The sequence below is a fragment of the Achroia grisella genome, unplaced genomic scaffold, assembly GCF_030625045.1.
Source record: "Achroia grisella isolate CSIRO2021 unplaced genomic scaffold, CSIRO_AGI_Agris_v1 utg980, whole genome shotgun sequence".
Classification (NCBI taxonomy): domain Eukaryota; kingdom Metazoa; phylum Arthropoda; class Insecta; order Lepidoptera; family Pyralidae; genus Achroia; species Achroia grisella.
In genome coordinates, this window is record NW_026713079.1 from 779,300 (window position 1) to 795,603 (window position 16,304).

The window sequence follows — 16,304 nt, forward strand, 5'->3', positions numbered from 1 at the left end:
CATTGAAAATAGCATATCGATTTATCGTTTCATATGCAAAATTTCACGATATCGCTTGGATGGTTACGACGCCAAGAGGTAGCAAACAAAACTAGTTTAAACTATTATAATCGTAATCTATACATATAAATAAAATTGGAGTATCTGTTTGTAATATTGTGTTCAAAATCTACCCTGTATCATCGTAAGCACAGATTATTATATTAGAGTCCGTTAGTTTTCTGTTCCCGCGCCTTTCCTTCCCCTCCCTTACCTACAGTACTGAACTGACCGTACAGCGGCCTTGACGCGCGCGCGCATTGTGTTGTGAATTAATATAAATTAGAATTAATATAAATCTTAGAACTGTGTTAACCCTATATATATACATAGTACTTTTCCTAACATTTTGCTAGCAGAGAGTAGTTTCCCTAACATATTGAAATAATTGTTTTTTACTACATGCATATGAATATATATACGGTAAATATACCAAAATAACATTTTTTACAATTTTTGTCTGTCTGTCTGTCGGTCTGTTTGTTCCGGCTAATCTCTGAAATGGCTGGACCGATTTTGACGAATCTTTTTTTGGCAGGTAGCTGATGTAATAAGGAGTAACTTAGGCTACTTTTATTTTAGAAAAATAAAGTTAAATTCCAAGCGGACAAAGTCGCGGGAACAGCTAGTAATAAATAAGAATACGGTGTAAATGAGTGTATTTAATGTAATGTATAGAACACTGAGTATTTTGTATTCATTGTTAATTTTGTAATAATCGTTTTTCCTCTCAATGTCTATCCTTACAACGGACGGATGTAAAACAAATATGCGTCGTTTTCAGGCATGAACGTGAACGTGCGCGAGGTGGGCACGCACATCGAGTTCGAGCCGTCGTCATACTACGCGGCGTTCTCGTGCGAGCTGGAGGCGGCCGCGTACCCGATGTGGTCGGTGCTGGGACATCTCACCGAGCCTGCCCACGCGCCGCTCGCTCGCAGACTGCTGGCCGCCGCCCTCACCTGCCTGCACGAGTGGCTCGACGCCGTGCACTTCCCCGCGGCCGCGCTGCAGCGGGTGCGTGTGTAGTGTGTAGTGTGTAGTGTGTAGTATGTAGCGAGCTGCCGCCGCCCTCACCTGCCTGCACGAGTGGCTCGACGCCGTGCACTTCCCCGCGGCCGCGCTGCAGCGGGTGCGTGTGTAGTGTGTAGTGTGTAGTGTGTAGTATGTAGCGAGCTGCCGCCGCCCTCACCTGCCTGCACGAGTGGCTCGACGCCGTGCACTTCCCCGCGGCCGCGCTGCAGCGGGTGCGTGTGTAGTGTGTAGTGTGTAGTGTGTAGTATGTAGCGAGCTGCCGCCGCCCTCACCTGCCTGCACGAGTGGCTCGACGCCGTGCACTTCCCCGCGGCCGCGCTGCAGCGGGTGCGTGTGTAGTGTGTAGTGTGTAGTGTGTAGTATGTAGCGAGCTGCCGCCGCCCTCACCTGCCTGCACGAGTGGCTCGACGCCGTGCACTTCCCCGCGGCCGCGCTGCAGCGGGTGCGTGTGTAGTGTGTAGTGTGTAGTGTGTAGTATGTAGCGAGCTGCCGCCGCCCTCACCTGCCTGCACGAGTGGCTCGACGCCGTGCACTTCCCCGCGGCCGCGCTGCAGCGGGTGCGTGTGTAGTGTGTAGTGTGTAGTGTGTAGTATGTAGCGAGCTGCCGCCGCCCTCACCTGCCTGCACGAGTGGCTCGACGCCGTGCACTTCCCCGCGGCCGCGCTGCAGCGGGTGCGTGTGTAGTGTGTAGTGTGTAGTGTGTAGTATGTAGCGAGCTGCCGCCGCCCTCACCTGCCTGCACGAGTGGCTCGACGCCGTGCACTTCCCCGCGGCCGCGCTGCAGCGGGTGCGTGTGTAGTGTGTAGTGTGTAGTGTGTAGTATGTAGCGAGCTGCCGCCGCCCTCACCTGCCTGCACGAGTGGCTCGACGCCGTGCACTTCCCCGCGGCCGCGCTGCAGCGGGTGCGTGTGTAGTGTGTAGTGTGTAGTGTGTAGTATGTAGCGAGCTGCCGCCGCCCTCACCTGCCTGCACGAGTGGCTCGACGCCGTGCACTTCCCCGCGGCCGCGCTGCAGCGGGTGCGTGTGTAGTGTGTAGTGTGTAGTGTGTAGTATGTAGCGAGCTGCTGGTCGCCGACAGCGTCAGCAATGTCTTTTTTTTTTTCTGGATGATAATGGAATAGTGCGCCCGCCTGCGCTAACGGTTTACGCAGGCAGGTACGGCAGGGCACCAGTGGGGGATGATAAGATGAGCATGAGGTCAGGTCAGTTAGCCTATCGTAACAAATTCACCAGGTATTTATCACGATGGTTTCCAGGGGGAACCACGTGGGGGTCAACCTGACGTAGTACATTGCCAGCAATGGGGTCATCAGTCCACATTACTAACAAAACCCCCCCTAATGTTTTCTAAATGTGTTTCACTAATAATCAAATTCTCTGACATTCAAATTCCCTCTATCACCACGCATAAACCTCAAATTTAGAAGGACTCTCCTAACCTGGCGCACTGCTTCGTTTCTTCTTGCCAAGGTTAAACTGTTGATATATGTTTGGGCGTGTAAGTAAGTGTTGCGTGTGTTGTGTCAGTCGGAGGTGATGCAGGCGTCGTTCCACTTCCCGCTGCACCGGTACCTGGCGGCGTTCCTGTGCGCGGGGGTGCGCCACATGGGGCTGGCGGCCGCCGCCGTGCTGCCGCCGCCCGACCTCCTCGCGCTGCTCGCAGTGCACCCGCTCCGAGTACAGGTCAGTCGCATCTCTACCTTCTATCCACCTCCCGCACTTTGCTGGGCCTCATGGTTTATGGTACCTAACGTACGTCTACACCGAAGGCGCGATTAAAAATATTACTTTACTAAATATACGTTCAGGTAAATAAGCCGATGATGATTCTGTGTATAGTTTTGTAGCTATATTTCTATACTAATGTCGAAACACCGTTATCGTTTAAACGAGCTCCTCGCATTGCTCGCCGTGCACCCGCTCCGAGTACAGGTCAGTCGCATACCTACCCACTATCCAGCTTCCCACACTTTGATGGGCTTCATATTTTATGGTAACCTGACGGTATGTCTACACCGAAGACGCGATTAAATATATCGTTTTGCTTAATATAAACATTGATAATTCTCATACAACACAAATTGAAATATACATCATCGTTTAAACGACCTCCTCGAGCTGCTCGCCGTGAACCCGCTCCGAGTACACGTTGGTCGCACGCCTACCCGCTATTCAGTTCCCACACTTTGATGGAGCTAATATTTTAGGGTTACCTGACGTACAGCAACATTGAAGACGCAATTCAAAATAACTTTTTTGCTGACTATAAACTTAGACAATTCTAAGTAAAAGCCGGTGATACGCTTGCACTTTCTATATACCGTTTTGAAGCTATATTTCTATACTAACGTCGAAATATATGTAATCGTTTAAACGGCGTTTTTTTTTCAACGATATGATTGAAAGACATGTTTTAATAACTTAAATATACTAAGACCGTAATTATTATTCTTTATTCAAATAACGTACAAATATTACAAAATTTATTATACATTGGACCCCGCACTGGGCGAACCTGTATCGCGGGAGTCCAGAAAAGAATTGCCAAATAATTATTTACTATTACAGATCAGTGAGTTTGACATATCAGACTAATAAAGATTTCATAAAAACACAATTGTTGACTATAGAAAAATGAAACAAAATAAACAGAGAAAATAAAATAAAAAAAAAATTTCAAGTTCAACATCATTGTTCTTATAAATTATTATAAATTAAACTTTTTAATGCTTTCCTCATCTGGGTTATGAACAATATGAACAATATGATCTATACGTAGGCAGAGATGACCGCCGCAAAAAATCCCGTATGCTCAATTTACGAAACACGATAAAATGCTAATTGGATTTTTTCAGCGCTGACTTTGCATATTTCGAATCTATTTTAATACTTTGAAAAGCAACTTCTACACTTGTTATTTTATGATTTATATATAAACAATGATTATATAGAAAAAAAATATATTTATTATTTGTTTCACGTTTGGTTACAACTGTACACTTTGTATAATGGTATTGCTATTTCATCGTCATGTGCAAGACAATATTAAATTACGTATTATTGTTAGTAACAGCTTTATGTTACTAACAATAATTTACCTAATCATTTCGGAGATATATGTATATGTATATGGAAGAATACAAAGACTGTATATTCCTTCTAGAATATTCTTATTCAACTGGTCTCTTAATATCAGAAATTATAGTAAAAATAACAATTAGTTTACATAAATTAATATTATATTTTATATCTACTTAACGATCAATAATTCTAATGAGTGACTTAGACACATGTATTAAAATTGTTTCATATCATTAACTTACAAAATTTAAAGCAATCTTAATATCTACAATCTTAACATCATATGCACCTCAGAAATATGACTATGCGTTAAAAAAGGAACCTTATATTTACTTCACAAAATGCGCTTCGTGAATACTAGAATCTAATGTGAGTGTAGGTGCCGGTGAGTTTGTCGTAGTGGTGATAAACAGTGGAGTCTGCGTGCACGTGGTTGGTGTAGTTGTAGGTGAAGAGTTTGAGTGCGAGGAAGCCACCGGATCCGGGCTCCGCGCGGTGCATCACGCCCGCGCCGCTCAGCAGCGCGCCGCCTGCGGGCATGCACACGTTACCTTTCAGTTTTCAAACTACTCTAACGCTGTCGGCCGCAGCTGGCTTTTACAGCTTCATCAGGCGATAGGGAGCGAGTGCAGATGGCACTCCAAAGCCGTGGGACTACTGTACCGTAACTTTGCCTGAGGGCATCGCCAGGGGTTTGAAACTCGGCTTAAGCCATAATTTCGATCCCTGTTAGAATTGCACGGGGTGTCTCGATCAGACCCTGGGGTTGTCGGTGACCGGTGTACGGTGACACGAGTAGTAAATAGGCCTATGTTAGTGAGTGAACACCTCCCATTCAAAAGCGGATAAATATTATGACAGCCCAAGACGAGGCTCCAACTTCCAGTGGCGCTGTCACATCAAAGCTTTATCCATCAGGCAGGAGTTGTACTTCAGCCGTTCCATAAGTCCTTCGCGGGTTTGGAGTGGTTTCTGCTCTCCCTCCCATTTTCGTTCGGCCAAATGGCAGCTGCGGCACGTTAGTTTTCATTTTAAACTACTCTAATGCTGTTGACCGTAGCTGGCCTTTATAATTCCACGGAACGAGTATAGGGGACGAGTGCAGATGGCACTTCGAATCAGCTTTTGGATTGGCACAGGCGGAAGACCTCTCTTATTGGTTAGTACCGTTACCAATTTATAGTACTGATTTGTTAATTCGGATTATTCAGTCAATTTGTAACAACCTAATAATATTTCAGAGGTATGCTCCTGATCTTAAAATTCCTTACACATAGCCGCTTCCAGAAGCTTCTCAATTTTTATAAAATCGTTTGATGAAATAAAGTGAAATGAATACGTACGGCGATACACTTGTATTGGTTGTATGTCGATGAATGGCACGGTGGTCTGAGCAGCGTCAGCCTCGAAGCTGCTATGCGTGAATTCCATGAACTGATCGTGTCTAGAGTTCACTGGAATTGCAGCGGTGCTCAGTGTCGGCAGGGATGGACGAGATAGTTCCAAACGGCTCCTAGAATCCACACATATAATTTGTCATATTTTACTATTACATAGTATAAAACGCTGTCGCTGTCTGTCCGTCCCTATGTATGCTTAAATCTTTAAAACTGCGTAACGGGTTTTGAAGTCGTTTTTTAATAGATAGAGTGATTCAAGAGAGAAGTTTATATATATATATATATATATATATATATATTTTATTTATACCACGTAGGTGCAAACAAGCATACGGCCCTGTATCAATTCGGTAGAACCGATGACACTTTGAGAGACCCAGCTTATGTAAGACGATCACACACGCCAGTCTTTGTGAAAAGATATAGACCAAGCACTACTTACATATAGCCGGATCGTCATATATTCTCCTGGAAGAGCCGGGGATCGATTCTTCCTTGCGTTTTGCTCTTCGGGTTTCCACTTCGGATCTGCTGTCCACTTCAGGTTTCACAACTTGAGGAATGATGATGGTTCATAGGGTTCTTAGGCTTAAATTTGGATTTACGATTTAGGCTTAAATTTGCACTTAGCTACGTTGCAACCGCTGTTCGCATCGAATCGAGAGACAAGACTGATCACGAAAATTGTCACGTGATCAGCTGATTGCTGTTACGATTGCCTATAGTACCACCAGTCAAGAAACGAGTCAGTGATTGGTCATTTCAATTCATTTAGACTGCGTGTGTGAAACGTATATATAAATGAATAAAAATGATGACGAAACAGGCCCATCTGATGGTAAACGGTTACCGTAGCCTATGGACGCCTGAAACACCAGGGGTGTCACATACGCGTTGCCGACTCTTAAGAAACCTTCATATACCCTTCTTGAAAAACTCCATGCTGTAGTCTCGAGAAAACCTCGACAGGTAGTTCATTCCACAATCTAAGTGTACGCGGGAGGAAGCTCCTCTAAATACATAATACATTATGTACACCCATGCGAAGCCAGGGCGAGTAGCTAGTAAATAATAATTCGGTACAATTTACATAGTGTTATATAGTGCCAAGCTAAGCAGAGCTTGATGTGCAAAAAAAAGCACGCTTTTTTTATATAAAAGTTTCCAACCCATTTTCTCGATAAAATTATTTGGTTTCAGGGAAATTTGAAGAAATAAAATTGTTTGTTACCATCGGTACGTTCATACCTTTTCGGTTTAAACCGGTATATAAGGAAACACCCACACCAAAACTAATCAATACAAATGTTTGCATTGTATTTGTATTTATGAGTATGATTGTTTATATCCCCTGAGTATTTTTATGTACTCGTATATTATGTATGTATTTACGAAAAAAAAATTATTTATTTAACATTAATGCAAACAGTACATAAAGTAACAGTAAATTTGGCGGACTTAACACCATGCGGTATTTTCTACCAGTCAACCATAGGTAGTTCTGTGAATAATTGTTGGCGATGCAAAAATATTTATAAAAAAAATCAAGGCATAAAATGTTAAATAATAATACTTATACATGTGTGTATAGTTTTACATTTCTATATATAGAAATACACATACAAGTAAATATATATATATATATCTATGTATTTATATCAGTCGTCTAGGACTCACAATACAAGCTCTGCTCAGCTTGGGACTAGATGGCACTATGTGAATTGTCTATTACAATTTAATACATTTTTTCAGTACATGCTAATGTTTACTTACCTAGGATTTGCGCTTATCTCCGTGTTGTCGTTGCTAAGCCATGTGCTACTATCAATCGACAAGCGGCCAGATTTATAGTCAAATTTTGTCGCTCGTATGTTGAAGTTCAAATGGGCGCCCAGCAAACGGAATCTATACATATAAATATAACTCAAAGGTGACTGACATAGTGATCCATCAACGCACAGCCCAAACCACTGGACGGATCGGGCTGAATTTTGGCATGCAGGTAGATGTTATGACGTAGGCATCTGCTAATAAAGGATTTTGATTATTTCTACCCCCAAGGGGATAAAATAGGGGATGAAAGTTTGAATGAAACTGTCATTTTAAACCGATCGGGCTGAGACTTTGCATGCATAAAGCTACTGTGACAATTATTCTATTCTAAGAAAGGATTTTGATAATTTTTTTTTCATCATTAGTAATGATAATCACCGAAGCCGCAGTCAAAACGTATACATAGTAATAAAATTGGGGTGTCTGTTTGTAATATTGAAATAACCGTTCTTTACTACATGCGTATGAATATAAATGTACATACACCACCAAAGTAATATTTTTAACAATTTTTGTCTGTCTGTCTGTCTGTCTGTTTGTTCCGGCTAATCTCTGAAATGGCTGGACCGATTTTATCGGGGCTTTTTTTGGCATGTAGCTGGTGTAAGTGGTAAGGAGTAACTTAGGCTACTTTTATTTTAGAAAAATTCTTTTATGTTAGAAAATAAAGTTGCGGGACCAGCTAATCTATTAATAAAACAGAAGAAATTGTTAATTAAATTTTGATTGTAATTTTTAATATGGACTTTTTGTGGTAGTAACATGACTGCTAATATTTATTTATATTTTTTATCTTTATAAAATATATATTATTTAAGTTACTCTGTCCGTCTGTCTATCGCGCTTTGACGCCAAAACTGACTGCATCAATTTAAATATTTGGTACACAGATAGTCTAAACCCTGAGAAGGAACATACTTTTTATTGGTAAAGGACATATTTTTTTGTTTGACAAGCATTGCTAAACTAGGTCACCCAAACAATTATTCTAGAGTGTTTTTATTTTTTTTTATCATTAGTAAATAAAAATATAATAAAACGTATCCATCCGGCGCGACGAGGTCGTCTAAATCGATCGCCCTACTCCTATAATTCAAAGTGTGGTAATCAATACCCTCTTCTACATTTCGGTCGGTGTTAGAAAAGATTTTATTGAGTACCCAGTTCCCCTGGCTGACTAAACCTTCTTTGAATAGGGTAGCCTGACTGATTTGAAGGTGAAACATCCTGCCGCGTTTTATAATACGCACACCAGTTACAACCCTGAAAATGTTATGAAAACTTCATTACTGTTTGAAGAATAGAGATAGAAATAATTTTAATTCAAACAAACTTAATATGAGCACTTTTGAATAGTCATACAATATATGTATGTACATATAAAATATATATTTTTAATTACTAAGGTTTCTTAAGGACTGTATACTGACTGTATTATATTTGAATTTAGTTACAAGAGAAACTACTGTCGCTGATGGTAAAGGACATATATTTTTTGTTTGACAATAAAAAGGAACAAAGTATAGAATATATTTATAAAAAAATATAATAAAGGTCTAAGAAGGCGCGTCGTGCACATATATATAAAAAAGATATTTAAGTATTTATATTAGTTGTCTAGTACCGATAACACAAGCTTTACTTAGCTTGGGACTAGATGACGCTGTGTAAATTGTCCAGGGTTATTATTCATTATTGCCTTGCCTTTATCCCATTATTTGGTGATTATTATTATTTCACCGTATATAGTTTATTTTATTTTATTTATTTATATCAAACTTTATTGGTACTTGTACAATAGGCGGGCTTATATTAAGTATGTAAAAAAATATATGTATTTGTATCAGTTATCTAGTACCATAACACAAGCTTTAGCTAGCTTAACTTGGGTCTAGATGGCGCTGTGTGAATTGTCCTGAGATTATTATTATTATTATTATTATTATTATTAATGCTAATATAGTCCTCTACCAGCCAACCATAGGGAATACAGAAATACTCGGAGATACATAACTTGCGACACCGATATTATAAGTATAGTGTCATATTGAATGTATAATATATTGTTGTAAGTTGACGGCCTCGGTGGTCTAGCGGTTTAGCACACCGCCTCACTTGCGATGGTTGCGGCTTCGATTCCTCGCACATATATTTGTATGGGTATGATCGGACTCGGTGTTTTCTATGGATAATATGTATGTATTTACGAATAAAATATATATCTATGTATATGTATTAGTTGTCTAGTACCCATAACACAAGCTTTAGTTAGTTTAACTTGGGTCTAGATGGCGCTGTGTGAATTGTTCTTAGATTGTTATTATATTGCAATAGTATATGCTGGTAGTCGGTCTATTATCCCTAATTTTGATTTTAAAAATGAATCTGTACTTTGGTAACATGTACAAGCACAATAAATAAGAGCCGAGTTTCTTGTCAGTTCCTCTTAGCTCGAATGCTGTCCGAACTGACGGTAGTTTTTGTCATATCATAAGAGTCTGTAATAGACCTACATGAATAATAATGTTTTGATTTGATACTAACTTGTTTGACTGTATATCGGAGGTGGCTTCTCTGAGACTGAAGTAGCGGTCGGAATCTGCAGGGTCGTCACACAAGCACATGCAGTAGGAACAGTGCCAGACTAACCAGCGCCACCACGATTGCACCTGCAGTAATTTAGTGGCAATTTATAACGTGTGACTAATTTTTGTTTTCCATTTAATTAGATTGACAAACGAGGTATTTAAATGGTGGTTTTACATCATAAGAGTCTGTAGTAGGTCTATTGTGAAATCTAATATGATATCATGAATAAAGATATTTTGATGAGTTGAATGACGCGCTTGATGGTAAGTGGTAACCGTCGACTTATATACATGAACAGCGGATCACGATAACATGTGACGCCAGTGATACTGAGGACTGTGTCATGGCTCTTATCCTAGAATTTCACTATCTTATACATAGTTGAATGTTCAGCCACCAAGCAGCATGCGCTGTTTTTCGTGAGAAACTTTTTTTATAACACGATCGACGATACGACTTATCATATAATTGTATTTATTTTAAATCAATGCGGACGAAGTCGTGGGTAACAAACAGCTAGTACATAGAAAAAAACAATCAGCAGTTTGCATGCCATTCAAGAATCATAAGAATATTAAAAAAAGAAATGTATGCTGGGACACAATTTTATTTTGTTGGTAGTCAGGTGCTTATAGATTAGTATTGCGACCTGCATAGATCTATTGTGCTCGCACTTTTTTTTTTTAATTGGCTACCTACTACCCTTCAGGGACAAGAATTGAAGGATATTCTTAGGAGCAAAGGTTTTTATCTACTCAGGATATAGTGTATACGGAAAGTATAAAGGAATTTCATTGCCACCAGCTCTCAACGCGACGGTAATGCTTTTTCGTGACCGAAAAATCCTAATACACTTCATCTATATAGAAGTTTATCTAAAAAAACACAGGGGTCCACCCAGACCGACACACACCCAGTCTGCGAAGATATTTAAGTTTAATCATAATACATTTATTACCCTGTACGATTTGCCGTTCTCAACGGAGCAGTTGGTTTCCTTCCCAAGCGTGTGTCCGTTGACATATTTAACCCATTCATAACGACGATTGCTTCGGTAGTTCTGAAAAAAAAGGTCTAACTTTATAACAGTAGTCATAATATATAGTACAAGATGTTAATGTAAACATGACACTTACAAAATCTGCTTATATTAGGGTCGGGAACGTAGGTAACCTTTTGGCAGTTACGACGAAAATCGATCCCTCGAGTTACTAATAAACATTACATAATATATATATAGTAACATTATATGTATACATAGTATAGAATAATTAGGTATATCATATTATACTGAATAAATAATTTTTTTTTTTTTTATCTCAGGACAATTCACACAGCGCCATCTAGACCCAAGTTAAGCTAGCTAAAACTTGTGTTATGGGTATTAGATAACTGATACATATACATCAATATACATAAATATAACGCAAATAACCTAGGCGGCTCAGTACAGACTACTGCCAATAATTTCCATTGCCGATCCTGTGGTAGGCCATGCCATTCTCGTATCGGTTTATACAGCCACGAAAAGAGCTGTTCACAGACCATTACGCTATAAATCGTCTCTAACAGACGCATAGGCGATTATATATATATAACGCAATACACTTATTACTCGATTTGATGACTCACGAGAAAGTTACGAGAGCTATAGTACGTTTTTGTTATTATATATTGTGAGTGCGGTCGGTTTGGAGATAAATAAATAATAGAGACCCACCGAGGTACACACTGTCATGTCCGACTCAACGAAATGACAATCAATAATGTTGCCCTTGCAGCTAGATTGTCGGGCGCAGAATTTATCTTGAAAGCAGCCGTAGTTCTTGGCCACGCTGTAGTAGGAGCACTTTTCAGCACATGAATTATCCTTAGTCATGTCCACCTCGTTCTCTATATAGCCTTGCAGTAGACGGGTTACCTCGTCGTAGGATTCACCTGTGAAATACGTGTTATGTTATAGTGAAACGTTTAATAATCTTATATATAAAATTCTCGTGTCACAGTTTTCGTTCCCATACTCCTCCGAAACGGCTTGACCGATTCTCATGAAAGTTTGTGAGCGTATTGAGTAGGTCTGAGAATCGGCCAACATCTATTTTTCATCCCCCTAAATGTTAGGGGTAGTCCACCCGTAAATTTCGTTTTTTATTTTTTAGACAACATTTTTAGTTTCTATTTTTTTATGATACAACATACAAAAATACATACAATCCTAAATTTTCACCCTTCTATCATCAACCCCTATTTTTTTATAGCGTTATTAATTTATATGGCAAAACAACGTTTGGCGGGACAGCTAGTTATTTTATATTATTAAACGTACCAAAACCTAAAAACTATTAAAAAGTATATATTACCATCCATATAATTCGGACTAACATGTAATATATTTTTCGTCATAACTGCCCAATAATGCATTCTGTATACCTAAAGGATAGCTGGTGGAGACTGCCATACGACATTAAGCTCGCCGTTTTGTAGAAGCTATATTGGACATTAAAGAGTTCAAAAAAAGTATCGTATTCAATGATGTTTACTGAGCATAGCCTATTATTACTCACTAAACGATTACTTGAATGACAAACGTGCATGGCAATAGTAGTTCACGCACGGGTTTTTAACATTTAACGTTAGACATAGATAGCTACAAAAGTAGGTAGACAAAATAAATATACTGATATTTAAAAAAAAAAATTTTGTTGAGTCTTGCCAGTTTTCAATTGAATCTGCGTACTGAACTGGACGGTAGGGAAATATATTAATACAAATAAGTTGATAATTTTTACAAGAAATCTTGATATATCTCAGATCGGATAGTTAGAGGTGTTGAAAAGTCCTCGTCCTGCGAGGAATTTAACCTGCAGCCGGCGGAAATAAAGCGGTGTGCTAAACCTCTAGACTACTGAAGCTGTCAATGCTTATTGTGTACAATACCTTGTGTATGTCGGATTGGGTCACAACGGTACAAGTCGCTTTTGGCATGAGATAAAGCGATTCTGGTCTCGTTTGCTGTCATATTTGTACCTCGTACAAAGTCTCCTCTCGCCTTAAGCGCCACTGCCGTTACGTCGCCTGTAAATTTAAATGTATGTATTACATCTTCACACACATTGGCCGTGTATCAAACCTGTAAAGTACTTAATACATCTTTAACTTTGTATTTATTGCTTGTATATATTTTATTAGTATTGTATCTTTTTAACCGCCATCTAGTCGGGGTTGGCCAGTCAGGCAGAAGTTGGTCTTCAGCCGTTTCACAAATCCTTCCGCGGGTTTGGACTGCCATCTCCACTCTCCCCCTATCGTTCGGTGAAGCTATTAGGCCACCTGCGGCCAACAGCGTTAGAGTAGTTCGAAACAAAAAAAGACTTATACAGTATATAAATTTGTATTTCAGGGAAGTCGAATGCTATTAGAACTCCTTATACTGCTAGATATCCATCGTTAATTCGGTCTCCTCTAATTATATTTTTGAATGTGCGTCCATTTTCATAATCAATCATCATCATCATCTGCTTCTTCCTTATCTCATTTATTTTGGGTTCGACGTATTGCTTTTCTCTCCCTTTCATCCTTGTTCGCAGTCATCTCTTTAGTTACTTTTCTTTCTTACTATATCATCTTTATAATCAATACCTTCTTTAAAACGTAGTCTTAACTCCTGTCTGAGATCTTACATAATAATATCTGAAATTGTGAACCGTGTGTTGGAATTGAATAATATAAGTTGTTGTACCTGTTTCGAAGATCATCTTCAGCATCCATGAGAACTGCATCATGGCGTAGGCTTTGACCTCCGCCACCGCTACAGTATTGTACACGTCGTAGATGAGCTGGTGAGGTGACACCTGCATTTCGCACAGTTGCGACCGATTGAAGTACAGATGCTGCGCCTAGAACACAGCACATGACCACTATGTAGTCTATTATCTATATATATAACAATAAACAGGGTTTCTTTCACCATTCCAAGTATAGGTAAATGCCTTTTGGCTTAACCTACTATCTCGGCGTCTTTTCCGGAGGCTACCCGGGCCACCGAAACGAAACTATTGCTTTTGATGGCTGGGGTATCTTCTTGTAACTTATTATTAACTTAACCTAGCGCACTATGTCCTTAATATAAATTAAATTAAATTATGACTTTTCCTCAAAATACAGCATACTTAAAAGACCTACTACTTATCAGGCCCATCCCTGCCCTTTAAATCAAAACTATATGTATATTTTCTTGGTTCCGTGTGTGTTTGGTCTCAGTTTAGTCCCCGAATTTAACATTTGGCTTCCAAGTTATATCCGAACTCTGTTCAATGCCTCGTTCTTAGGCGAAATGTTCGGAGGAAATATGGGCGTAGACTCAATAATGGTCACCAATAGAAATGTTCGTAACGCTTCTTGTAGCGGTTATCAGGTTTCCGTACTGAATATTTATAATCACACACAAACTAATGGTAGGGGAGTTAAACAAAAAAAAAACCATAAAGTATGATAAAGTTAATCAGTAAATTGTTGTAATACTTACTACTGCATACATATATAGAAAAATATATTTTTATCGTACCATCAATCCTATCTTTTTATTTATGTTTACTATATAATCTACTTTATCACTGTATAAAGAAAATAAGGGTACTGTATTTTATGGGTGTTCCCCTATATACGACGACCTAATGTCTCCTCGATTTCGAAACGATAATATTTGCACAGGGCTTACCATCTATTTACGACCGCTCTGACGTATATTATTATAGAGGTTATTTATTATTGTACCTATGGACTCGATAAACACATTTGTTACATACGTTTTCAGTTAAAACATTTTATAGGTATACTCCACTTTTACACAATTAGTTTTAAAATGTAATTTGTTAAAATAACACAATGCTCGTAAATAACAAATCATAATTTATATTCGTCTACTTGAATAAATGAGTCGCACCTATTTCAGTCACCAAATTTGCTTTGTGAACTATGTTTCGGTTTTGGAGTGTAAATTGGTCACTGGTTATGATGCATGAAGCATCTTATTCTTCTGGAATGCCAACGCATGCAACGACTAACGTGGTATCACGGGCGTTACATGATAACGTAATGTCCGTGGTGCTACTAATGTATGTAACAAAAACCTTTTACCATCAAGTGAGCCGTCATGCGTTTCAATTTCGTTCGTTCAATCAAATTATATAAAAAACTGAAACTTTTCACACTTTGCATGAATGATATAGTCAGATGTGATTACAATTTACCTGCAAAATATTCTGGTATGTCTTCAACACCGACCCTTGAAGCTTCGATATTACTTCCGACATGGGTGCTCTCGTTCGATTAGTAAGTACATTCCTTATTAAAGTCAAGCACTCTGCCGAGCTAGTCGACCCGGCGCTCGGCTCCGCCCGCCTTCTCATATACTGCAGGAACGTTCTGTACATCCCTTCTATACGCTGTATCTGTAGCTGCGGCTGCTGCCACCACGAGCTGCGCAGTGCCGGGGCCGGTGGTCGCGGTGTCTTTTGTATCTCACCGTTAAACTTTACAAACGCTTTAGCTAGTTCTATGTCGGCGACGCCTGACGTACGCCAGCCGAAATTATTTACGTGCTCCCATTGTTGCCATTCTGTTACATAAAATTTGCTTCTAATTTTGTCAGCTGGTGACAGGCCGTATGTAGGCACAAACGTAAACAATCCTATCAGCCATGATAACTTCATAGTTTCGCGGAATTGTTATATAAATGTAATAGCGAACCTGCGTACGGGACGCATTACGACGGCGAAGTGTTGGCGAAGTTCGCAGTATTTTGGGGGGATAGAGACGTTCGTATACCTGCCAGATATCGATATCTATTCATTTAAGTAGATAATACTCATATAAGTATCGATACATTTAAGATTATTATATCTAATCTATGCAAGTACCTGGCTTCATGTCATTGTCCAATTTTTTCTAATGACCTTTTCTTAGGTCAGCAGCAATCGATTATTATCATTTTGCAATTTGAATGATTTTATAAGGCATTAGGTATCTGTTAGGGAAAATCTTGGAAGCGTGTGATGTTAATGCCAGTCCTTTTGATGATCCGAGGGTTTTAATGTTCTTCAGTACGTATGAGGGTCCAGCACAATGTCACCCTTTAAGCACTCGTTTTTAATTATATGTTAGGAACGTTCTGCGCGCGTGTCGGATCGTAAGGTATGATCTTTTCAACTGTCATGATAGGAAAAACGGAGGGTATGCAAAAAATGCCTACTTATATTTTTTAACAATCAATACAGTGAGAATACTATCGATTCCATACTAAAGAATATTTGTTCCGATACTGGGTAA

The 16,304-nt window shown here is 39.6% G+C and overlaps 2 protein-coding genes across 2 annotated transcripts in view; one reads left to right on the plus strand and one right to left on the minus strand.

Annotated features, from left to right (window-relative positions):
* Window positions 1-16,304, plus strand: part of LOC131854389 (E3 ubiquitin-protein ligase Ubr3) — a 157,682-nt gene that overhangs the window by 47,356 nt on the left and 94,022 nt on the right. The window contains exons 8-9 of the mRNA XM_059205505.1: window positions 824-1,056; window positions 2,602-2,757. Coding sequence (XP_059061488.1) covers window positions 824-1,056; window positions 2,602-2,757 — 389 coding nt within the window. The remainder of the gene's footprint in view (window positions 1-823; window positions 1,057-2,601; window positions 2,758-16,304) is intronic.
* LOC131854373 (uncharacterized) lies at window positions 4,452-15,688 on the minus strand. The gene is made up of 10 exons (XM_059205487.1): window positions 15,227-15,688; window positions 13,717-13,873; window positions 12,915-13,052; window positions 11,698-11,915; window positions 10,936-11,037; window positions 9,933-10,057; window positions 8,420-8,651; window positions 7,329-7,468; window positions 5,499-5,668; window positions 4,452-4,685 (listed from the first exon to the last, which is right to left on the minus strand). The coding sequence occupies exons 1-10, from the start codon at window positions 15,686-15,688 to the stop codon at window positions 4,513-4,515; spliced, it is 1,917 nt and encodes a 638-aa protein (XP_059061470.1). The 3' UTR covers window positions 4,452-4,512.

Excerpts from the sequence above, each read along its gene's own strand:
- LOC131854373 (XM_059205487.1), bottom strand. The coding sequence starts at position 15,688 with ATGAAGTTATCATGGCTGATAGGATTGTTTACGTTTGTGCCTACATAC. Across the intron at positions 13,053-13,716 it reads GAAGATGATCTTCGAAACAG|GCGACGTAACGGCAGTGGCG; the intron begins GTACAACAACTT and ends TTAAATTTACAG. Across the intron at positions 7,469-8,419 it reads CGGATGGATACGTTTTATTA|ATGTATAGATTCCGTTTGCT; the intron begins TATTTTTATTTA and ends AGTTATATTTAT.